We start from the raw sequence: 26,429 nt of genomic DNA, 5'->3' as shown, positions 1-26,429 counted from the left end.
ACCTGGTGTTTAAAAATCTCTTTATAAGGTGTGCTTCCCCTTTAAATCTTCCACTGCTGTTGAAAGCATCAAAAGAAAGATCCCTTTATATCCAAGTAGTTGTATCCACTATTTGGCTAAAACGCCTACTTACAAGCCAAAATTAAGGTATATTGCCTGTATAGTATTAGCAGATCCTTCCTCTCTTTTTAGCTCAGTTCGACAATTTCCTATATAGATAGATATAAATCCAAAAAAGAATAACACCATTTATTAAAAAGATATACTTTAAAAACAAGTTTGCAATCACGTTTGTTTTGAAGTAAAATAACATATGTGTTGCACATGGTATTGCAGCTTCTATCTTCCAGAAAGCTCCAAATTACAGAAAGACCATCTCCCATAGGCTCCATTTTATCCAAATAATCCCGTTTTGTACTTGATCAAAACTAAGATATAATTAATCCTTGTTGGAAGCAAAACCAGCCTATTGGGCTTATTTAATGTTTACAGGATTTCTAGTAGACTTAAGGTATGAAGATCCAAATTACAGAAAGATCTGTTAGCTGGAAAACCCCCAGGTCCCAAGCATTTTGTATAACAGGTCTCATACCGGTAATAATAGCAATAAAATCATAGCCTTACATGGCAATATTTTTTGGCTGCACATTGACACGTGCGAAAGCTGCAGTATAATAAGTCATTTAACTATTTAATAAAAAGAAATATAAAGTTTTTAAAAAGTGGCCAATATGTTAAAAGTTAACTTGAAGGTGAATTACTCCTTTAACCAGTCATGGCTGTATTCAGTGTCTCTACAAAATCTTTTTTATGGGAATTCAGTACTTGTGCACAAAGACTTGTTTTTGCTTATACCTTGAACTAATATTCTTCCAATGCTTTGACATAAACATTTGCAAACAAGATTTCGGATTGTTGGATGTTACTCCATAAGCTGTAAGAATGTGTCATGGGTCTAAATCAAGTTGCATGTATAATTTATGTAATTTATATACAAAAGGTAACCTGCTAAACGACTGTTTGATCCCAGTGGAAACCTCTCCAATTTGCCTCAGAGGGTGGAAAAATTCCTTCCTGACTCCCAAGATGACAATCTGACCATTACCTTTATTCTACTTCATAACGACATTTTAAACATTTTCTCCCGACATTTTAAAAAGCTCAGTATAACTCCTCCCTGTGTGTCAGATCATTTGCAAAATCACTTTTATACTCTGGGCACAAGTTTCTGTCTAACCCTGTCGGTGTAAAGGAGGAGGGGCAGGCAATATTTGATTGACAGCTGAGATTTTTAAATGAGCTTACAACAATTTCCAAAATTAGCAATTTGAGTGAATATATTATCTAAAGGAAAAGTAAAGCCTCCCAGCCATTTTTTTTAGTTTTAGCAGCACTGAGACGTAAGATAATAAAACATATTTCTGATACAAATCCCTATATTATTATGTAAAATAGCATTTCTTGTAATTAGACCCTTATATCTTGTTACAGAAGTGGAATTACACAAGCATGTAGGCAGATTTAGAAAGCCCAGGTTATCCTGAAATAAATATATAATTTTCCTAGGTATAATAAACCCCTCCCCAAAAAAAAAATCCAATTTGATGGCTGACTGACAGGTGTAGTGAGGGCTAAAGACACATTCAGAAAAAATGCCGTGCTAAAGACAAAATCTGAAATCTATCTGTTTAAAATACAAATTCACAAAAGTGGAGATAGAGGTTTGGTGGCAAATCTGACACTTTTTTTTGTCTCAATATCACCACTTTTGTGAATTCCCCTCTTTGTCTTTTTTCAGACTTTTTAAGCCCGTGATCACCTTTGTTGCTCTTTTTTTATGTTGTCTCTATTTTAATAATGTCCCTTTTGTGCATTGGAGGGCAAAACTGCATTGTGTATGCAATATCATGTATTCATAAATCAATATGTTTCACAGCTCTGTATAGTAAATGGGTGTATACACGGAACAGAAAGATTACATACAAAAGTTAAGTCTACACAAGAGAGAGGCTGCTGCTCAGCAGAGCTTTTAATCTAAAAGTCTTAAGAATTACCCTCTCCTGTTGTGAATATAAACATTTTTAATAGACAACAATTTCTGGCTTTTCCTATTGCTCACTGGCATTGTATCCTACAGTTAAATTCATTATTCACAAGCACCTAGATCCTTCTCTTCAGGGCCTGCCTTAGGCCTATTGGACCAATAGGGCCCCGCACCTCTGGGGGCCCCGCACCACAGGGCAGCACAGATAATATTTCCCTCAGCACATGATGCTGCCTGGCCTGCCCCCAACTTTGAGAGTCCAGCCCATCCCCAAATCCATAGGTCCAGCCCACCCCCAACTCTGATAAGCCAGCCCATCGACCCAAATCCATAGGTCTAGCGAGCCCCCAACTCTCATAGGCCCAGCTTTCCTCCAACCTTGATAGGCCCTGCCTGCCCCCAATCCAACCAAGCCTGCTCCCAAGCTGAATCGGCCCAGCCTGCCCCAAACTAATTAGCCCAGTCCACTCCTATTTCCTCCCTCTCTCTCTTACCCTGTGTGCCCCTATTATGTGCCCCTATTTCATCTCTCACACTCTCTTACCTTGTCTGCCCCTTTCCTTTCTATTTTGTGCCTGTATGCCCTTATTTTCCTAAATACTAGGTGTGTCAGTAGCCAGCAACACTTTGTCTAGGGGCCCCGCCTACATGGTCCCAATTGGGCCCCACATTTGATAGGATCAGCCCTGCTTCTCTTATGAATTCACCTAACACAGTCCTGCTAAGGGAATGCTGCCTATTTTTATGTTTTTAAATTCCAGGTGCATAACCTTGTGTTTATCAACATTGAATCTTGTCTGCCATTTAGCTGGCCAATTGCCAGCTTGTCCAGATTCTGCTGCAATAATGCCACATTCTGGCTAAATAATAGGCTGCGTATAAATGTATGTGGACCCAATACAGACGCTTGTGGGATACCTACTCCAAGAATTTACCAATGAAAATATCTGTGCATTATATTTTAGCCAGTACCTTATCCATCTACGAACAGCATTACTAATACTAACAGACTGTAGTCATAGCTTTGGCAAAATGCATCTGAGAAAGGGAGTGACAATAGTTCCTGTGCAACTGTCATATTGTTATTATTAAAACTGATGATGAGCGTATGCAAATACTGCCAGCTGTACAGCACACACAAAGAGGGATTTAGGCCACCCAGCTGTCCCTGAAACTGCACCATAATGTTGCTGCTTTGTCTGACCCTGACAGCACTGTGACACCCAGCCCTGGGTCAATTTTCTGACTTGCCTTCCCTCTCAGCAGTCATAGCATCCAAGTGAGGCAGCTTGGGCTTTGTCCATTATCTCTTCCTCCTCCCATCTCACCTGTTAGTGCAATTCCCCTCCCACTCCCCCCTCTGCTCCACTGCATCCTCATCCCCCTCCCAGCTGTTTCCTCTTCACTAGTCATTCGCTTCTCCTCGCTGCTGTCTCTGCCTCCATATTTGTAAGTCTCCTCTTTTTATTTTTTCTCTTTCTGGTGCTGAGGGTGCCGATCCGCATGAAAGCCTTTCATCATCAGCATCATCCCAACTTAATGTGTAAACCACTGGTGCAATTCATTGTGTTTATGTAGATAATGCCGAGCCCGTTGCTCACTAGGAATCCCTGAGACCTGCTATATGGCATGCATTATTTATTTTCTATTATGTTTCCAATTGATACTCGTATCCTCATGGCAGCAGCTGTACAGTGTCTTCACACGATGCAGTGTATAATAGCAATGGGAGCTCTCCGAGGCACACTTGCAGCCCACCTTATAGCAGGTTTCACGAGACGAGTATGTAGGTTAAAATCCAAATTTATTTAAATAATTCTCTAATCATAATCATAGCACAAATGTATATTCGTATAAGCAGACAGGGGAGCGCATGCTAAAGGTTTTGTTGTGTTTGCCTTTTACTATAGTTCTACTCATTACATTAATATAGATGTGGTGGGCCTGGTGGATGCCAGATGGTAGGGACTACATTAGAGAAGCGGTAGGAAGGCCTGGACCCTTATCTGGCAGAAGTATAATACAAGAAGGAGCTGTTGAACCACATTTCCCAGACTACTATCCAGTTTGGCTGTTGGTGGAATACTAAGAACAGGTCTGGATTCAAAATAGGCCCTGGAACTTCAAGTACCCAGAGGCCCATAAATAGTGACTGTCTATGGTATTCTACAGCAGCCTCCTACCAAAATGTACAGATTTCCAGTCTGGATTACAGTTTGTTTAGGGATGCACCGAATCCAGGATTTGGCATTTTTCAGCAGGGTTCGGATTCAGCCGAATCCTTCTGCCCGGCCAAACCGAATCCTAATTTGCATATGCAAATTAGGGGAGGGAAATTGCATGACTTTTTGTCACAAAACTAGGAAGTAAAAAATGTTTCCCCCTTCTTACCCCTAATTTGCATATTCCAATTTGGTTCGGTATTCGGCCAAATCGTTTGTGAAGGGTTCGGCCGAATCCAAAATAGTGGATTTGGTGCAACCCTATTGGATATCCTTAGTTTATTTACTGAAAATAATTGGGACATAGTAAACATACCCCATAGTCTCTGGCCACCCTGATGCCAGGATTTAATTTTTCCCCTACCCTAAGCTGTTCCCTACTGAAGGTCAAAAGTATAGGGGCCTCACAGGAATCCCAGCTTTCTATATTTGTGTATGAAACACATGAACCTCCTGGAGGTTGATCGGGAAGCCCAGTAACCTTTAGCTGTGCCAGTGTTATTATTATTACTACTACATACATGTGCCAGGTTTCTTTGCATCATTTGTATTTGCTGAATGGCTTCACATTAGTGAATCATCCATCTTTTTAGTGGTCAGAGGATTTAATCCAATGTTGGCAATTGTGTTTCATTTTATTAAAAGGATGCAGTAGGAAATAAGAGGGGATTTAACCTGTGTAATCTGTGCTGTGAGTTTATTTACATGCCAACATATGGCTTATATCAAAGTGCCTACCACTGGCATGGAAAGGAATATTAACAAATACTCTACAAGTTAATGTATTATTTTTATTCTTGATTGCAGGTTAATATGGGCATGTATTCAGCTATACCACTGGCCTTACCCATGGTCCTGTTGATGGTCTATGGCCTCACTCCTTCTCTCGGTCACAGCCCTCGGACACCAGACCGTGTATCAGAAGCAGACATCCAGCGTCTCCTCCATGGGGTTATGGAAGAGTTGGGTATTGCCAGACCCAGAGTGGAATATCCTGCACACCAGGCAATGAACCTTGTGGGTCCACAGAGCATAGAAGGTACTTTCTATTCTTGCTAGTGACCTTATTCTCACAACTAGGCTTTACTCCCTGGGCAGTCATGTTCTTCATTCTCAACTTCTAAATAATTTGCAGAAACCCCTTCAATGCAAACAATAGTTCCATCATTCTGTGCAGGGAACTATGCAGCCTGATTTAACTTTAACTTCACTAAAGGTTATTATCAAAGTTTTTTCTTAATGCTACATAGGGGTGCCCCAATTAAAATAAATTCTCAGCTACAGAAAACATTTGACCCCACCACTATCCACCATCTATGCCCCATTGCCTGCAAACTAGCCAACAAAGTGCCCAAACTCCACCCATTCCTACTGCAAGCCCTGTCTCTTTTGCTCTCCTGAAATTGGACTGTTGCATCAGTCTGGGCCCATACTGCCCAATGGTATCTGACAGGGCTCCCATTTACCCCCTCAATGATCATGAACAGTGAATGAACAGTGAATTACTAACTGGCACATGCTCCCCAACCAAACAATTTTCACTTGCTATAAGCAATTACTGCTGCTATCATGCTATGCGATTAGTAAGTTATTAGAATATTAGGCCCCAGGTACCTACTAATAACTCTAAAACTGTAAGATGACAATTATAGGATAATAATGAAAACCGCTGTAAAACTTGCACTGCAAGCCAGGATCCAATTGGCTTCCACTGTGCAAGCTCCTTGGTGATTGATGCTGGGGAGCTTGCACTTCTTATGTCATAAGTCCAGACAATGGAACTTAACATCCCCGCTTTGCTCTGCTTTCTGTGGCCATAGAGCAGGGATCCCCAACCTTTAGAACCCGTGAGCAACATTCAGAAGTAAAAGGAGTTGGGGAGCAACACTAGGATGAAAAATGTTCCTGGGATGCTAAATAAGGGCTGTGATTGGCCATTTAGTAGCCCCAATGTGGATTGTCAACCTACATTGAGGCTCTGTTTGGCTGTACACCTGGTTTTTATGCAACTAAAACTTGCCTACAAGCCAGGATTTCAAAAATAAGCACCTGCTTTGAGGACACTGAGAGCAACATCCAACGGGTTGGAGAGCAACATGTTGCTCGCGAGCTACTGGTTGGGGATCACTGCCATAGAGGAACATTTGACTGGGGAGGAGAAGGTGGCCTTTTGTGTGGGAAGCATTTTTTAAAGGTCCATGTGGGTTTGGTTCATCCTCCTTTAAACAGGTTTAGAATAGATAAAATAGAATTTGTTAATCAAAGAGATTTTATAGCTTTCCTAAAGCTGGCCATACATGATGTCAATGTAGCCACAAGTCTGTTCCCTGTTGAAGACTTTTGGATAATTGGTACCAACATCTGCCTCTTTCTGATGCTGAGACTTTTCTTCCTTGCCTACTGTTATTGTTCTTACGCTGATCCTGACCTTGCAAATCATGGCTGCCTGTCCTAACCTTGTCCTGAATATTCACTCTGAACATTTGCTGCCTGTTCTGAGTTTTTCCTGATTAGTGATACTGAACGTTCACTCTCTATTCTGATCTTAGCCCAACCTATCTCAACTTTGCTAGCAATTATAACTTTTCTCACTTCCCAAGTTCTCCCCTGCAGGCAGGTCTGGACTGAGAATCAAATTAGGCCCTGGAATTTCAGGTACCCATAGGCCCCTACAGGCCACACAGAGGTCCAAACAGCCCCCACCAGCCCACTAAATAGTGACTTTCTATGGCATCTTACAGCAGCCCCTCTGGCATTTGCCAGAACCCACAGATTGCCAGTCCGGGCCTGCTTGCAGGGACCTCTGAGTAGTATGGTAAGCCCATCTCTTTGTTTTGTCTCTGGAAACTATAGTTTATCAGTCAAGTAGTCCAGTGTAGATGGCTCTTTAGCTAGTAGGCAAGCTGTTGTAGAGCTGAAAGTAGGTTACCAGCAGATTGGAGTCCAGCTTCAAGGCCATAATCCTCCCACAGTTGCTGCTGCTGCCAACATCTGCTGCTGCTCCTTTCGAGCTGCCTTCCCTTGCTTTCTGCCCCTTCTCCTTAGTGTCCACTAAACAAATGAAGCTGGATTGATCGTTCGCTATTGTGAAGTGAGCTTGCTTGAAGAAGACACCTTAAATGTTGCCTTTCTTGTGGGGAAACACTTTATCCCAGTTTGGTAGTAAGCCTTTTCCTTGTGTTTGTTTGGGCACAAGCTCTCTTTATAAGGTGTCTCATCTCACTTTCTATTTTAAGTTCCAAGGGAAATGGATTTTGAGTTCACTTATGGCTGATTCTGGGGCTTGCAGCTGCTTTGTAGTTAGAGATTTTAGAATTCTTTATGATCATTACAACCAGATTTTAAATTGCAAGCAGGAAAGAGGCAGAGGAAGGCAACTGAAAAAAATGAATGCACAAATAGACTAAAAATGGGACATTCTATAGTAAATTAACCTAAAGGTCAGTTACCTCTATTTAGACAAAAACCTTAAGAAGGTTAACAATTATGAGGCACAGGCTCAGGAACTTCTACTTTCTTCCAGTTGGGAGCTTCTTAATGAAAAGAAATATCAGACTTACAGATTTTTCCTTGTTTATTGACTGCTAAACAATCAGAATTCCCTGTCCTCTGCCTCATATTTGTCCTGAAAATGTATTTTCTAAGCTGCTTTAAGAGGGGGTCTGCAAACTTTTGATCGGGTGGATGAATGTGTGGAGCTTGTATACCACATTTCAGTGTCCCAGTTACCCTTTCAGACTTATATTAATAATTTAGGCACTTCTTAGGAACCGTTGACATTTTTTATTTGAATGACATTTTGATGAATCTTTAAAGGAGGAAAGATTTAAGGGAATTAACATTTATCAAAGTCTTGAGACTTATCAAGGACATCTCTCATATTATATCTCCTATCAATGAACTGACCATTTCAAACAATGGCTTCTTGTGGATTCCTGAAACACAACAAGCTTTTTAAAGGCTTCTCAGTTCTCCCCTAAACACCAGGCTGTGATGTAGGCGAAAAGTGCAGACTTGGGTTGATAATTTCTTGGGATCTATTAATCACCTTTTTATAATTTATTTTGACCATAAGAACTATGAATATGCGCAATCTGCTAAGAGACATACTTAAGAGCACATGGGGCTTTTAATTTTTTACGCACGCAGCCATACAAGTCTATGGGTGTCAATTCTGCGGTGAAACAAACCGAAAAAATTCACCCATCCCTATTCGATATGTTTTAAGCTAAAAAAAACTTTCGTGTTGAACTTTGCGACTTTGTGTAGAAGTCAATGGTAGTTGTCCTAATCAAAATGTAATGTGTTTTTTTTTTTTCAATTCAAGGTCTTAGAGATTTTCAAATTTTTGTGAAACCCATTGAAAATAATGTGTAGGATAAGAATGTGTTGCATGGGTTTTTTGTGGGTTTTTTTTAATGGTTTTATTCAATGATGTTATCTTTGGATTTTTTAATAAATAAGCAAACATGAGTTTGAGTTTTATAAAATGTAAATGTATTCGAATTAGAAAAAAATTGACCAGCCGCACCCCAATATATGTGAGCGAAGTCCCTCCTTTCGTAGGTGCCCCATAACAACGCCTGGAAACGGTATCTAAGTGAAAGAACAATTTATAGTGGATTTGTTCTGCCCTAGTCAGTGACACCCACATTGGTATTTAAAGCAGACGTAGGCCTCAAAGTTAAACCTAATGCCCCATAATAATTTAAGGGATTCCCCCACTTTACACCATTCTGCCAACTCTGAGATGGAGATCACCCAGTCAGCTGCCTGTGTACACCACAATGTTATATTTAGGGTGTTCTGATTTAAACCTTGTGTTTGTTTGGCTTATATACTCTCTAAAGGTCATAAATATTAATCAGGCTCTGGTGCTGAAAGGGCTAAAAATAAGGCTGGCGCCAAGCGACAAGTCTGGTGCCGACTGAAATCTTAAACAACCAGGGTGCTTTCTCCCCTCCAAATTAGTTTGTATGCTTCTGTCTCTGCCTATAACCCCCAGCCTCTAATGGAACAGGACTAGTGCTTTACGTATAAGGAGCAGATGGAAAACCTGAGAGGTTGGTAGTGAATTCATTTAGAATATGTGAGAAGGCCTTAATCATGAACATCACAACATGCATTCAGCTCAGGGTGTGTGTCTAATTCAGGGTCTACAGTTACTGAACACAAGAGAGAGAATAATGAAAAAGAATTATTCCAGATACGCTCTAAACAATGGGTTTTTTTTCTAATCCAGTAACCAATTTGTACATTATTTCAACATCATTTCCGTTTCTATTAATCCCCTTTGATTGCTTTTTTTCCATAGTGGATTTCTGATACAAAAGACATTCCGTTTGCTTTCATTTGTCCATCACTCTTACTCTGCCAGCTTTCTAGCTCATGCATTACACTCCAGAAAGCTCAGAATTACAGAAAGGCTGCCTCCCATAGACTTTATCCAAAATGTTAAAAATTATTTCCTTTTTCTCTGTAATAATAAAACAGCACCTTGTACTTGATCACAACTAAAACATAATTAATCATTATAGGAAGTTAAACAAGCCTGTTGGATTTATTTACAGTTGACATGATTTTTCTAGTAGACTTAAGGCACGAAGAATTAAATTACAGAAAGATCTGTTATCCAGAAAACCCCATGTCCTGAGCAATCTGAATAACAGGTACCATACCTGTACTCCACTTTAGTGAATAGTCATACCAGGAAAGGAACCATATAGTTTATCCATTGTATCACAGGTAGTAGGGGATGTCCCTGACCCCCAGGAATATGCATTAGAAAGGTTAAGTCCTCCTAGACAAGGCAGTCACAGAGTAAGGGTAAACTTGCCAGCAGATGGCAACCAATCAAATTGTTGCATTCTAAGTTCTGCCAGGCCGGTAAAATACTGGCCAGGTGGCAACCCTATTTGCGGGTAAAAATCTGATATTCAAGATTTTTTTGGATTTTTCATCGGATTTTCACAATTTTTTCAGATTTTTCACCAGAAAAGATTTTTGCCTTAAAACTTCAGAGTATTGCACGAAAACCAGCGCACATCAAAAAATCATTGGGACTTCTCCCATTGACTTATACGCAACCTTGACAGGTCTGAGATGCCGGATTTTCAGATTTGGACTTTTCCATCCTCGGGGTTTAATAAATTCCAAAAAAATTGTGTTTTTTTTTTTTTGTTTTTTATGATTTTTGCATTCGGAGTTTAGTAAATAACCCCCATATCTGTTGGCTAATATCCAGCACATGATTTGGATGTTACCCACAATGCAGCTTCCATCATTTCAAGCTTCCATAATGTGCTCGCATATATATTTAGGTAATCTGCAGGAGGGTGACATGGGGTCTATTTATCATGCTGTGTAAAAAGTGGAGTGAAACATTACAGGTGATGTTGCTCATAGCAACCAATCAGATCTTTGCTTTTGTTTTCCAGCTGTTGAAATCTTATTGCTGATTGGTTGCTCAGGGCAACATGACTGGTAATGCTTCACTCCGCTTATCACACATCATGATAAACAGGCCGTGGATTGAACATTCCATGGTTTTTTATTAAGTGGGTTTAAAAAAAAAAACATTATGTTCCCTATCTTCCTACGATAAAAAACGATAATGAGCTCTGTAGAAACAAGCCCCTCCCTTCCCCTGCAACAGTCTCTTTCTCAGATTTAAATGTAAGTTAGAAAATAACAGATTTAGCCATAAAATTAGGCCAGATGTCTGCTATAAAAGTTTTCTACTTAGCTAAAAAAAAATGTACATTTCCACAAGGATCATAAATGAGCCCAATATTTAAATAATGACAGTTTATGGTCTCTACGGTTTTGGCAGTGTCTCTGATTCACAGAGTTTTGTTGTTGGAAGTGACCAGTGATGCATGAATTAGGGTAAGGATTTTGTAGACAGACAGCAAAACACTGGTAAAAATCTTCCATGGACAAAAATGGTAATCACAGATTGCCCCAGTGGAGCTTACAATCTAAGCTCCCCATCCTATTCACACACGCTCATCTGTGTGAGGTTCACAGGATTCAATTAACCTGCCTACAGAAAGGAGCTACTTCTTTGGGGCGTATTTAATATGTGCAAGGTCAAAATAAACAAGTTCAAGAAGAAAATAAAACATGTGTAATGAACTATTCAGCCAGTGAATAAAGCAAATTATAGGCTATCCAGTGAGAAAAGGGAAAGAACCTTTCCTACTGTATTTAGCATAGAATTGGTTCTTTCTGTAGATTAAATGTTACTAAAAACCTTTACACATATTTAATGTATAGGTTGTGTGTTGAAAATGTTTATTGCTTACCTTCTCTACCTCTCTCTGTAATCAGGAATGTTTGTATCAAAAGAGATAATGAGCTCTGTGTAAACAATCCCCCCTTCTTGCCTCAGCTGCAGCTTGTTTCTCTGGTTTATAGCTAAGGAGGAGTTCATTATACCTGGAGTTATCTGCAGAGTTGCCTTATTCTAGTCCTTAATTGCTCTAAAGTACTAGGAAGTTGTTTATGTAAGCCCCATAGTCACATATCAAGTTATCCAGGCAGTCATTCATTTGTGGCCCCTTTGCTGTTTAATTTATATTAATTGTATGCCAGGGCAGAGAACATACATACAGAGTGGTCTAATTGTGCTAATGAAGTTATAAATCTGTTCCCACTGTCCTGTATTCCACAGTTATGCAGAGAGGCAATGTTCTGCCTTAGTGGAGGTGCTTGCCTTCTATATTCTGGCTAAAACAAGGCAACTTCAGCTTTACTTCCAAGCACATAGCATTGTTCAGCCTAGAATCACTTAGTGAACATAGTTCAAAGTGAACTTTATCGTGGCTTTATCTTAGGCTTAACAACAAATGTTGTGTTCTAAAATGTAAAAATCACCCTCTTGATCTGATTGGGTTCCAGGACCTCACCCACAGTACATGATAGAGAAGGGCAGTAAAGAGCATTTCACCAATCTATCCTGTTCATCGGACTCTCAGATCTCTTATCTCCCGGGGCTTGCAATGTAATACAGGCATTTGGTATTAGGTGGAGTTTAGAGACACATGATAGTGTTTTGATGTAATACATTGGAATAGGAATCCGTCTGCTTTGTATTATTTCCCATCACGCAGGGAATGCATTTGCATATGATTAGGAATGCTAGAAAATCTTCTGTTTAACTGCTATCACATGCTGGACTGAAGCTGCAGAGCTGACACCTCACCACCAGGTGGCGATGCTGTTCCTTTACAAACGATGGAGTCATGTACATTACAGTGTTGGGTTGTAAGTTAAAAAAGCAGACTCCAACAAGTTGTATTGGTGACTACAGATCTGCTGCCATGATTTTTATCTGCTACACAGTTATAATTTTTTAGTTCTTCTTTAGTTCTTCTTTAGGTGCCACCATTGAAGCATGTGTAGCCTCAAACCTTAGTCCTTATTCTTAGAACTTAACTACATGGGAGATTTTGTAGGATGGTGTTGGAGCGACAGATTGCATCAGCTTTTGTGGCACTCAAAGCTATTTACAGTAAACCAGGCAGCCATTATAAGTGCACTAAGTATGCTGTGACACCAGCAGATTAAGTCACTTATCCATAATTACAAGGGCTTGCCACAGGGAATCAAACAAGGATCTTGAGCATGAGATCCCACACCAGAGGCTGATACATACTTATATTTATAAAGTTTAGATTATTTTTTAGCTGTGGTCAAGAGAGTCGCTTGAAACCAATAGGCCAGGGGAGCAACATTCATATTCCAAAAGGTGGGAGATGAACATAAGCATGCAAAAAGTTCCTGTGGTGCCAAATATGGGCTGTGATTGGCTATTGGTAGCCTCTATGTGGACTGGTAGCCTATACAAGGCTTTGTTTGACAGTACACACATTTTTTATGCAATTAAATCTTACCTTCAGACCAATGGAAGCAACATCCAATGGGTTGGTGAGATCACTGCAATAGTACCCTATAGTCAAGTGCCTGGATTATCAATGCTTGCTCCATTTTGTGCACTTACCTACCTTCCCAAAATGAATCTCCTTGTGTTCTGTTCCTAGGCTCCTGCTTCATAATGCAGTAGAGTCAGGCTCCAACTCCCATGACACTCTGCAGCACATTGCACCACCATCAGGGCCCCATAATGCAGAAAGTTCCTAGAGCACCTTACACAACTAACCAAGACCCTGGCAGTACACTGCATAGCACGAAACAATGTCCTGGTGTTGGGTGTCAGGGTCCCTACTGCGTTTGTGAGAAGTGACAAAAAGAGGCACATTTTTGCCTAAAATAGTTTGGACTGCTACGTTTCCTATCTTGTGACATAAGTGATTTCAGGCAATTGCTGTAGAGGTGAACATGTTTATTGCACCAACCCACTCTGCGACCTCCTGCTGTGCCATTGCCCTAATATACACAAGGCACATTATTTGGTTAAGGTGGCCATACACGGGCAAATTTATTCAGCCATTCCAGAGATCCCGTGTATGGTGACCTCTGATGGGGCCACCCAACTGATATCTGTCTGAAAATCGACCAGATGTCAATCGAGCAGGTTTGTTTTGCCCATCACACGAGGGGCTGCATTGGCTAGTTGATCTGGTTCTCATTCTGACAGCTCCTATACCCACCTCTGTAATATGATTGCCTGGCCCTAGGACCGACTGTCAGATTAAAGCCTGATATTGTCCAAGTTAGTTATATAGGGGGAAATATCCTCTCGTTTGCCAGTACTGTATATGCTGAATGTCACAGATTTCTGTATATTGTGTAAAAACACAGCTACAAACTACAATTGCCTCCAGTGCTAATCTGTTATTTTTGCGCCCGCTACAACATCTATCCATAATTCTACATTTTTTTGTTCCATTTATGAGCAGAGAATATTGAGCTTTATGTGCCACTTGTTTACTATTTATGTGGATGGAAGTTAAGGGAAAGTAAACACAAAGACACTCATGGCCTAAACTAAACCCTCCTGTGCTACTTGCCCCTTGATGCTCAGAAGGAGAGAGATGTATTTTTACAATGGAAGGAATGCTGTCATTTGGTTAAACTTTAACTGGATATGTGTTGGAGCCTGCTAAGTACCTCTGTTTTCTTTATGGGCAGTTCATGGTGCCACAGGGTCTGTGATGTGTGTGTTGGGTGGGGGGGAGATCAATGTATCAGAAGTGACACACTGTAAAACAAACTGCTTACAAGTGGGGCACTGCATATTGATTAACAAGCAGGAGCATCACATTGCAATGGGGGCTGCCCCTGTCGGCTGGCTATCGGTGTCTAATTCTGCGACACTTTGGACAGTACGACACAAAGGTGCCATGAGACGGTATTGCAGCATGGCACAGAGAGGGCAGCTACAAATAGCCAAGGAATCAAGTCTCAGTAATATATTCCCTCCTGTATTTTCCTGTCTTCATTTTAGCCATTGTAAACCCATTACTCCTTTCTTAGCACTTTTTCCAATGAGCAAGCAATCATTACTTTGCTTATTTGTCCAGTGTAAATGAGTTGATTAGCTCATGCCATTAGCCATAGCTGCGTTAGAGGCACCAACATATAGGGATCCATTTATTTTTACTGGGTTCATTTATGACCTGATTACTAGGTGTGCTATCCTTATATTGTGGCTGTACAGGTTTCCTCCAGGTATTCTAGTTTCAGCCAAAAACATACAGGCAGGATTATTGGCCCTTTGAGACTATTAAATGTGATGGGGACCTGTGATGGTAAACTCCACTGGGGCAGGGACTGACGTCAATGACCTATATCTTGCAATGCGCTGCATGGTATAGTAGAAGTATATAAATAATGGATAATAATTATAGTTTGATAAACAACCCTGTCTCTGTAAATATGAATTATTTTAGAAAAATAATTTGGGGTTAAACAGCAGTCCTAGGAATTACTCAAAATGGCAATAGACGTGCAGATTATAGCCTATGTCAGACGAACGATCATCCATGCCAATCTTCTGACCTGCAACTAACTCCCATGATGCTGGGGCCATTAATTGACAGGCAGCAATCGTACGAGAGTTATTTCCGACAAATAGTAGTGACAATCTCTAATTGACATTGTCAGATAGGCAATACATGGAGAGATCTTATTGGTAGCCATTATAAATCTTTTAACCTGTCCAATCTACTGAATGACCAATCTCCATGGTCACTCCACACACTGTCCGAAAATCGTATGAATTGTTGTTTTGTACGATGATATCTTTGTGTCTATGGCCAGCTTTAGGCACTGTTTGTAAAAGTGACCACTGCAAAAAAGCACCAGTACCATTAAATTATTGTGACTATTCCATTTTAAATAGTGGAGAACAGGCCCAGACTGGCAATCTGTGTGTTCTGGCAAATGCCAGAGGGGCTGCTATAAGGTGCCATAGAAAGTCACTATTTAGTGGGCTGGTGGGGGCTGTTTGGACCTCTGTATGGGCTGATTGGGCCTCTGTGTACCTGGAATGCCAGGGCCTATTTTAATTCTCAGTCCGGACCTGGTGGAGAATTTGCCCAGAACATGACAAAGGGTACCCTATGGGTCAGGGCACGTGAACCTACAGTAGCTGCTTGTATTAACTTCCCTGATGCCCTGACTGTTTTGGGGGATATTACAGCTAGGCTTAAGGTGGCTGTACACTGGGTGGCCCTTCAGGGTGTTTGACTAGTCACGTAGAGAGCAGAACAGATAGATACCACTCTACTACACAGAAATGGAAAATTATATTCCATTTGCTTGAGCCAAAGGCCCAAATGATCAGATCTACTTCCTGTTCTGTCAATGCATTTTGCCCACATGGTATATGATATTTTTGATAGGATAAGGAATTTTCTTTTCTGTTTCTTTAAAGTATTCCCTACCATGCCCCTCTAAATACTAGGCTATAAAAACCATCTCTTCAGCCAGTACTCATTTTGTTTATTATCTAATTCATGAAATGCATTAAAGTGAGGCACGGGCATAAGCAAGTTATATTTGTTTGTTGTTTCCTTGCTGGTCTCTACAATGGACACCTCTCTAACTCCAAGTCTCTTGTCCCCTACAGGTGGCGCACATGAAGGTTTGCAGCACTTGGGACCTTATGGAAACATCCCAAATATTGTAGCAGAGCTCACGGGCGATAATATTCCCAAGGATTTCCGAGAAGATCAAGGATATCCAAACCCACCCAATCCTTGTCCTGTTGGAAAAACTGGTATTTTGATGGAATGTTTACTGTTTCTGATGGAAGTTAGAATGGTTTGCAGTTTCTCAGTCCACATGAGCAGAACTTTATGTTCATAGAGAGTTTGGAAGATGAGGGTCACTACTTTCTTTGCTTGATAAAGATGTTAGAAATGCCATGCACGGAAAGCAATCTCTTAGTACTTACAGAGTGAATGTGCCCCTGCAAAACAGACAGTGCAGAGAGTAGGGAGCCCAAAGCTTGGCCTTGTGTGGCCTATGGCATCCACCTGTTTTGCCTCTTCTGTCTGCTTCATTGCCTCCTCCCACGCTTGTTAAAGTGGCGTCCAGCTGTCTCTGTGCAAATGAGAAAAGGAGTGCAGGGGGTCGTTAACTGGACCCTTGGCTGTTTAACGTGTTTTGCTTAAGGCAAAAAGTGAGAGTGTTCTTGGTAAATCAGTTACCAGTTCAGTTTAGCCTGACTGCATTAACCATTCATCCTCTAAAGGGACCAGAGGGGAGTTGGTTCTGGGACAAGGTTATCTGACTTCTATCAATTCCTGTAACTGCCAGAAATCCAGTTTTCCTTGTACCTGTGGTCAGACCTCTGTCTTTTAGAAGCATTCTATGGCATCTGACTTCTACTGTGTTTAAAAGGACACATTAAAAAATAGAAATCCTAAAATAAAGCATTACATTTAATATAAATTTAATGAGTTGAATTTATTAGCTGTTAGTAAGTAAAACTAGTTATTAAGGGAATTACAACAAGGTGCTTATTATAAAAGCTTTTTTAGATGTCTAGCTCTTCAGGCGAGTTATAGTAACCATGCAGAACTATATGGGGATGCTGAGAGATGTAGTGGACACACTGGACAACAGATAGGGTGCTACACAATTCAGATAATGGTCCTAAAGAATATATAAAGTGAAACCTCAATTTTATGTCTCCTGATTTTAAGTTTTCCCTTGTTTTACAATGTTGGTTTGTGATCCCAACAATATACAAAACATATTCATGTATGTCCCTGATTTTACATTTTACGGAATTTTATGCCATTTTTAAAGGGGTTATTCACTTTTAAATTAACTTGTAGTATGATGTAGAAAGTGATATTCCCAGACAATTCGCCATTGGTTCTCATTTATTTTTATTTTTTTTGTTATTTAGCTTTTTATTCAGCAGCTCTCCAGTTTGCCATTTCAACAATCTGACTGCTAGGGCCCAAATTACCCTAGCAACTATGCATTGCTTTGAATACAAGACTGGAATATAATTAATTTAAAAAACTGTAATAAAAATAATGAAGACCAACTGAACAGTTGCTTAGAACTGACCATTCTATAATGAACAAAGTATTAATAACAATAATTGTGTAGCCTTGCAGAGCATTTGTTTTTAGATGGGGTTAGTGACTCCCATTTGAAAGCTTGAAAAAGTTAGAAGAAGAAGGGAAATAATTCAAAAACCATAAAAAAAATAAAGAATTGAAAAGGTGCCTACAATTGTCTCTACAACATACTAAAAGGTGACCCGCCCCTTTAATTCAACGCACAACTGACAGATCCTCATCTCGTACAACTTTTGCATTGTCCAGTCCACCTTGCACAAAAAGCTTCCATTACTTTTCAATAAAGTAAATCCTTTTCCTCCCAAACCTCAGCACTGTGTACAATATTGTATTATCTTAATGGAATGGACCGTGCCCCAGTTTACAATACACGCACAAATGGAAATAACACATATGGATGGAGCAAACTTTATCTAAACAGAAATTCGACTCACTATGTATCACACCATTTAAATAGATCATTATCAAACCTTTTTTTCCCCCATTTAAACAAATGCTGGGACATGATGTGCCATGTGGTACCTCTACTTCAGCTACTGAATCCTGCACTTACTCTGTATTCTGCGTAGGTAGACCATACTGGAGCCAGTTACATCACACCGAGAAATGTTGGTGCATGGCCCGGGTCTTAATGTTATAGCAAAGACTCCTTTAAACCAGGAATAGATGTCGGGCAGATAAGTGAGTGGTAGCAATAGGCATCTACTCCCCCACCCATCCTAACTTCGTTCCTCACATAAATGTTTCTCCTGCTCTTGCCATGCTTAGGACATTGTGCAACTCATACTAGCATGAACACAGCACTAATTATGATGGATCCATCCTGCATGGAAAGGGTAGCATATATGTGGGATTGTTGCAGGATTGAACAGTAGAACACTGGTGTCTACACAGCTAAAAAGTATCATTGTTTTCATAAGAGCCTCAGACAGAAGTGACCTTTTATGGGTAACCTACAAATACTCTGATGAGAAGACACCTACACTTCTAAATTATCTTTATTGGTTACTTTTTTTTATATTGGCTATTTATATTTTGCAGGTGATGGGTGCCTGGAGGATACCCCAGATACAGCTCAATTTAGCAGAGAGTACCAGCTCCACCAAAATCTTTATGACCCAGAGCACAACTATCCTGGAGCATCAACATGGGTGAGTCTCAAAGAGCTGGTCAGATATGTCACAGTCACCATTATTTGGGCAAAACGAGACAATACAGGCGCCATATTAATCACTTTTGTGACACCATTTGTTTGGACATGTGCTGTGCTTCTCGCGTGAATCATTGCTCCAAAACTCACTGAGGAAACATCATGGGGGTTAACTGGATGAATGGGCCCAAATCACTCCCAAAAGCTGGTACATTCTAACCCCAAAAGAATGTTTTAATCTTAAAATAGGGTCTTCATGGTCTTCAGGCTATATCACCATTTAATATTATATGTGAACTTTCCTTCAGGAGTAATCCAGTAAATTGAATTTGTACAAAATAGTCGCAAGGAAATAACTATATCATACATGCTCAACCAAATCATGGGTCACAAAGCAAAACAGAATCCTAGCAGGACGTTTGCAGCTATTTCTTGTTTGTTACGGTGCTTATTGTGCAATGAGAGAAGGAATCGCCCCCCGGACAAGCGTTGGAAACCCTTTAGGCTTTATAAAATTGTCTCTGTAAAAAAGGTTTACGAGGAGAGCAAGACCACTATGTGTGGCAACAGTCTCCTGGGCGTGCAACTTCTGGAACTCAATAGGGCTAATTTAACTTTCAGTATGTTTTAGCAAAGCAACATTTCTATTGGTCTTCATTATTTATTTTTAAGTCCCAGTCTCGTATTCAAATCATGCATGGTTGCTAAGGTAACTTAGACCACAGCAACCAGATTGCTGAAATTGCAAACTGGATAGCTGCTGAATAAAAAGCGAAATAACTCAAAAACCCACAAATAATAAAAAATAAAAAACAATTGCAAATTGTCTCAGAAAATCACTCTCCACATCATACTAACAGTTAACTCAACGGTGAACAACCCCTTTAACCCTAAGAATTAGGTGGATATATCCACTGACTGGTGTGGCTACATACAATGATATCAGGAAAGGACAAAAGGAAAAAAAATACTAAATAGAAGTTTACTGGTTGCAAAATCATTGCATTTAAAGGAAATACAATCAGTGCAGCCCTTCTAGCTCAATTCTCTAAAGTGTCCCTGATTATCACTTGGACAAATTTAGCCCAGGTAGAACATCAGTGATCTTTCTGGGAATCCCAGCTCCCCAGCTTTCCGTATAATAGATCCTATACCTGAATTCTGATTGCAAATAGTTTTCACATTATGGGAAAGGATCTATAAAAAGCATGGTAAAGGGCAATAAAAATTCTAGGCAAAACAGAAAAGCAACAGTGTGTGCCTGGGCATTCTAGTACAGGATTGGGCTACGGACAATAGCAAATATACAGACAATAGGGGGTTATCCAATATATTTTAAAAAATAAATAGGATAACTATTGCAATTACTAGGAGTAATACAGTGAGTGTACTGGTTTGTGTCAATAGAAGACGTAGGCTGCAGCAGGGGGCATCAGCAGTGAAAGAATGTAGTGCAGGTTGGAATGATTAACTAATGAAAAAGGATTAGCAGAATAGAGACATAGTATAGGGTTTGTGTGGGGGGTGGATTCTATTTTAAGAGGTATTGATTGGCTCAGAAAAGGTAATGTGCCTTCCACCGAGAAACATCAGCCGAGGGTGCATTGCGTATGAACCGGCCCAGTCATGTGGTGGAGAGTAAAGAACAGAGAATTTTATAATACAAGAAGTTTTATGTTATTTACCAAGTAGAGACATTCTGCAGAGGCTGAAAAGACAGGACCCTTTCCACCAAAAAAAAAAAAAAAAAACCTTTTAATGTATCCTCAAAATGCTGTAAAAGAAAGGCGTTATTAGTCACGGCTGTTTTCATATGGAAGGATGAAGTCTTAACAAAGAGGATGACTTGCTTCCTATGTATAACTGTACTGTGTTACTCACTGGCAAAAAAGAACTTTTATTAGTCATGATTTAAAGTGAGGAAGACCATAAAATCAGGTTCATCACCCCTGCTATGAAACAGGAAACAATAAGACAGGACATGAGCCTTGGAAACACATGCACAGTCTGGAGGAAATATTCTTTTTCTAACAAAGCACTTACTATATATATATATATATATATATATATATATATATCTATATATATATATATATATATATATATATATATATATATATATATATATCTATCTATCTATATATATATATATATATATATATATATATCTATCTATATATATATATATATATAGATATATATATAGATATATATATAGATATATATATATATAGATATATATATAGATATATATTGGATACTGTGGCTGGCAGGGGTATTATAATTTAGCTTCAGCGTAAGATAAAGACCTTATAGAAGTGTTTTAATATGTATGTGCAGAATAATTGAATGATAACTTGTATAGTGTGCTTTATGCTCTGCTTTCCTTTACCTCCTCTTCAGTGTCTTCCTACCCACCATTGTCATCCGTAACTAAAGCCTCTGCCCTCTCTCTGCTGCCAGTGTTGCTCACAAATGGTTTTCCTGTGTTTCTCTCCCATTTGCAGAATAAGAAACTGCTGTATGAGAAAATTAAAGGAGCATCACAGAGACAGAAGCGGGTAAACCATTTCTATTGTTATTGTGCAGATTTTAGTAGAGAAGTTAATTGGGAAAGAAAGGAAGTTAAGGTGGCCATAGACACAGATAATATCGTACAGATAATATTCAGTGCGTGTATGGTGGGAAACGAGCCGGCCGATATCGGCAGAAGACTTGGATATCGGCTCGTCGATCGGGCTGGACGGAAAATTTTGATCGGTGCCTTTGAAGGCATCTAAACATCAGCCATTGTTAGTGCTGAATCGTCAGATACAAGTAGAATTCTATTGTTTCTATATGTATATCTGACTATTTAGCTCTACACGTGTGTATTGAAACAAACTGTCTTTCTTGTAAAGATCTTTTCCAAAAAAAGATAGTAATTGTTAAGTCTATGGACACCTTTACTCTTTGAGGCTGAACATTTAGACAGAATTCCCCATTTTTATCCTATAGCTGTGCGGGTTTCCTCTGGGTTCTCCTACCTGTTTCCTCCCACATTCCTAAAATAAAGAAGCAGGTTATTTTGCTCCTGATAAAACCTTGTTCTTGCACTCATGGGACCCCCACCAAGATAATTTTTTGGTATGTAGAAATCTATTGGTTGGAGGGGTTTAAATACGATGACGGAAAGTGAGGTCTCTGAGGAAGTGTTCAAACACGAAACGCATCAGACCTCAGACGCTATTTATAATTAATCTGATGTTTAAATAAAGTACAATGATTTTACCTATGGTCTGGAGATGAGCAATTTGTGAGAAAAAAAGGCCCAGGAGTGCGCTGCCTCTCAACAACAGATTTAAGAAATCGATCAGCCACTTAGAGTATATCCCAGCACTAGAAGTTCTCACACACGTGTCGGTGGTACAGTATATGCACCTTTCCTCAATTGCACTGAGCTTTGGTATAGCAGGGGGAATGTCTGCAAACACTGAGTATGATGTGGGACTAGTATATGGGCATGAGCCAATGGCAGGCCTAAAAAACCCAAGGTATGTACCCCAGACCATTTGCTCAATACCCCGGGTCTCAATAACAACTTGAAATTGAAATTATTATTAATGTTGTTCTCATCATCATCATGCAGGGATAGAATGGGAATAGAAGGGAGTACATGTCACACATACAAATGACATACAAATACTCACTGAAGAGGGTTGTGCTCATTACAGGGGGAGGGTTGTGCCCATTACAGGGGGAGGGGGTATATCAGACGCATGATGTTGAATTTAATTTATATTCTTATGAAATCTGGTTTACTGACTTTTGCTAGAGCTGTTAATACGATGGTAATATATATGTAATATACACTATTTAATGCATATTCCTAGCACCATCCTTCGTGTCTATCAGATCCCTTTTGATAGGACCAACGAAAAAATGTGTGTCGCCAAGTTAGTTACCCTGTCTGGAATGTCTGAAAAGTGACTTTATGTACAATACTCGGCAAACCAGGGGCTACCAAATGCATATTCATGATCCCTGTATATAACAACCACAAAAAAGAAACCCATTCCAAAGGTTTATTTAATAGAGCTGATAAATATAAAAGCACTTTGGTAGTACACTGCCCATGCTTTAGACAGGGCTCTATTTAACTCTTGGATCAGTTATTGGATGTTGTTTTTTGTATGGAATCTGTATGTTTAATATATACACCTATTTATTGTACAGCACTGTATAATAAGTTGTCGCTTATTAAATACATGTTAATAATAATTATCCAGGGCACACAAATTAGCTTTTTCATCTTTGGCATCCTTCCCTTTATATCTTAGAATTCATTGTTTCTGTGTGTGTGAGAGAGAAGCCCAGTATTCTGCTTCTGAAATAGAAAGAGAAAATTATGGATGAAAACGTAGTACCAGTGGTGCTCCCTCTTCTGGCTGCTAGTGGAACTGAGCCATTGTAAATGATGACAAACATGGGCCTTTTCTGTACACTAGGAGTTGCTCACTTTTGTCTCCTCTCACCTTCAATACCCCTCCAGACAGTGAATCCATACTTGCAGGGACAGAAACTGGACAAAGTGGTAGCCAAGAAGTCTGTCCCACATTTCTCTGGCGAGGAAGAGTAAGCAGAGCCAAGTGATGGAGCCGCGGACGTTGTGATCCAGCCCGGCATCCTATCTGCCGCTTCAGAGCCTCACTGACTGGCAGCATGTTTATTATTTATAGACTTGTGAATGGGAAACAGCTGGACTTATAACATTATGTTGTCATTGATAATAAAAAATATAGACTTCTGCTTTCTGTTAAATTAGGGGAATGGTATCTTTTTCTTTCCTGTGTGTTTTTTTTCCCCTGTTGCTTTGAGGGGAAACTTTAACTCATTCAGCGCTGACTGGGACTGAACAGGTTAAAGCCCCTTGTTCTCCAGTAATTTCCCACTCTCGCACTCTGATAGAATTAGCCATATGCACAATAAAGATCTTTCCCTTGTACTGCAGTTGTGTTTATTCTTCAAAATCTCTTCTGCATCTCTCTCTCTCTCTCTCTCTCTCTCTCTCTCTCTCTCTCTCTCTCTCTCTCTCTCTCTCTCTCTCTCGCCTTGGGGCTCCATCATTATTTGAATAAATCCAAAGTTTAGTGATTTTTTTTTTAACCATATGATGAGTAACCAGGTTGGATTTGGAGTAAAGCAAATATAATGTTTGCCAGGGGCAAAAGGGGGTCCTATGGGGGGAGGGGTTATACACAATGAACATCATTTGGACAATGTAAAAACAGGTGCTTAGTGTCCCCATTTCTATGCTCTTCTAAAAGCATCCTCTGATGGGATAAGTTGTGTCTGTTATTACATTACTGTTTGACAATTGGGAGACATTATGTTAGGGATGCACCAAATCCACTATTTTGGATTTGGCCGAACCTCCAAATCCTTTGCGAAAGCCGAATACCAAACCAAATCCTAATTTGATTTGGCCTTTATCAGCAGGATTCGGATTCGGGCCAAATCCTTCTGCCTGGCTGAACCGAATCCGAATAAAAAGCTAAATAACTCAAAAACCACAAATAATAAAAAATGAAAACCAATTGTTTCAGACTCTCTGCATCATACTAAAAGTTCATTTAAAGGTGAACAACGCATTTAATTGAGCGGCTAGAGTGTCCTAGCCTCAATGAGAATCCAAATAACACGGCGCAGCCTATGAATGTCCATGGGGCAGAATGCGTTGGGTATCAGTATAGAAATGAGAAGTAGAACAGTGTGAATATGATCTAGCAGGAGACAATAACATTTATATCCATGTCAATTAAAGACAAAATAAACCTTTGCATGTTGCTTTATAAGATCCAGTAGGATCTACACTCCATTACAAAACACTGACCAGCGCCAAGATGCTTAAAATGTGCAGAGACTGGACAGTAACTGTGGAGGTCAGAATGCTGGACTTTACGTGGCCTGTTGACAATTATCAGCAGCTCTGGCCGTGGAAATCAGGACACAATGGGACTTCATTAACACCAGCAGAACCTTGCCATCAGGTCATCTTGTATCCACACACAATATGAAAGGGTTTTTATCATGATTATTCTGTCTTCTCTCTCTTTGCTCTGCTTTGTATTTAGTTCTTAAGAAACCTGATCCCAGTTGACTTTTGGGAATATATTATGAAATTATTATATTTGATCTTTCCTTATGAACATCTGGACTGAAGTTACATAGAATCTGATGGCAGATAAAATGGTCCGACCATCTAATCAGCTTTTTTTTTTCTTGTGGCTGACTTACAGTCTCAGGGACTCGTTTCTAAAGTGAGCATTAAGGGCTCTGTCTGTATTTCTGGCACTTGGGGACTTTTTTGTACAAATTAAAATAACGGTGGCGCCAGGGATGAGAGGTGTGGTAGCCTGGCAGGCTGTGGCTGTGTAACACTAATAACCCTTGTACTCTTGCACTTTCCTTTCTATACACTTCCAGAATAGTCCAATAGTACTTCCCTTCAGTGCTGCCCCTGCCATGAGGAAAGGCGAGAACCAGGTATCACTATAACATGGGACAGCAAAAAAAAATTTGTTTTTAGAGCCAAAAATTTGTCTTTTGTAGGGCCCAGAGCAAAATTTTGCCAAACAGAGAACAGGGAAAGCAACGTATTTAGGGGTGTGCTTGTCAGTCCAGGGTTGCCAGGTCAGAAGAATTGAGGTTGACTGTTTTAGAATGTCAAGAACAGCTCATTTGGCTGCATAAAATGTATATGTAGGATATGTATCAACAAAGAGGTAGAAGAGTTTGATACCTGCTGGAGTAGAGTTGGCTCAGTAAGGAACATTCTATTGGCCCCTTCAACATGACCAACCAGTTCAAGTGATTGCACCAATGGCAAATGTTGGGTTTGTAGACAAGAACCAATCGTGGGTGGTTATGGCTGAGCACAACAGTGGCCATGCTAGCTCTTATATAGCTCTTGTTATTAGCGTATCTATCTAAGTATCTAAGTTATGTTTTTAGATTGATTACCTGGTTGACCTGGTCTGTTTATGGACTGCTGTCATTCTGCTCCCATGCCTATCTTTAGTTATTGCCAGCCTTGCCAGGAGACTCATGTTATTGTCAGATATGGATATTGATGTTTCCCCCTAGGAGCCCCCCCTTACTTTTGTTATGGACAAAACCTGTACCTCTGCAAAGACCAGAGTCTCTCTTCAACACTCTTGATATCAGACCTTACCTGAACCAACCTGTTAATCTCCTGATTCCAGACTGTGCTTGAATCTCCCTGGATGCCTGACTTCCAAATGTGGTATCCGCACCCTACCCAAAGCTAATAAGCAAACCTACCATGGCAACACTAATAAGTGTTGCCATGGTAGGACCTGGACCCATGTCTTCCTACTCTGTATGATATTTTTTGTGCAATTCAGGTTTCAAGACATGGAATCTTCAGGAGAAGAGGAGGAGTGTAATTCTCCAGTCTGGCCCACACCCAACCCAAATCTGCAATGTTTGCCCAAATTTCAACC

General features: G+C 40.0%; 1 protein-coding gene across 1 annotated transcript; it reads left to right on the top strand.

Annotated features, from left to right (window-relative positions):
- The first annotated feature begins 3,389 nt into the window (after window positions 1-3,389).
- scg5.L (secretogranin V L homeolog) lies at window positions 3,390-23,908 on the top strand. Its single transcript, XM_018231170.2, has 6 exons — window positions 3,390-3,493; window positions 5,074-5,305; window positions 16,304-16,453; window positions 18,816-18,925; window positions 21,432-21,485; window positions 23,456-23,908. Exons 2-6 carry the CDS (start codon window positions 5,080-5,082, stop codon window positions 23,540-23,542), a joined length of 627 nt encoding a protein of 208 aa, XP_018086659.1. The 5' UTR covers window positions 3,390-3,493; window positions 5,074-5,079; the 3' UTR covers window positions 23,543-23,908.
- Window positions 23,909-26,429: the final 2,521 nt, after the last annotated feature.

The sequence above is a fragment of the Xenopus laevis genome, chromosome 8L (assembly GCF_017654675.1).
Source record: "Xenopus laevis strain J_2021 chromosome 8L, Xenopus_laevis_v10.1, whole genome shotgun sequence".
NCBI classification, from domain to species: domain Eukaryota; kingdom Metazoa; phylum Chordata; class Amphibia; order Anura; family Pipidae; genus Xenopus; species Xenopus laevis.
The sequence above is the reverse complement of the archived record's forward strand: the minus strand, read 5'-3'. Positions and strand labels throughout refer to the sequence as shown.

Excerpts from the sequence above, each read along its gene's own strand:
- scg5.L (XM_018231170.2), top strand. The coding sequence starts at position 5,080 with ATGGGCATGTATTCAGCTATACCACTGGCCTTACCCATGGTCCTGTTG. Across the intron at positions 5,306-16,303 it reads GGGTCCACAGAGCATAGAAG|GTGGCGCACATGAAGGTTTG; the intron begins GTACTTTCTATT and ends TGTCCCCTACAG. Across the intron at positions 18,926-21,431 it reads ATCCTGGAGCATCAACATGG|AATAAGAAACTGCTGTATGA; the intron begins GTGAGTCTCAAA and ends TCCCATTTGCAG.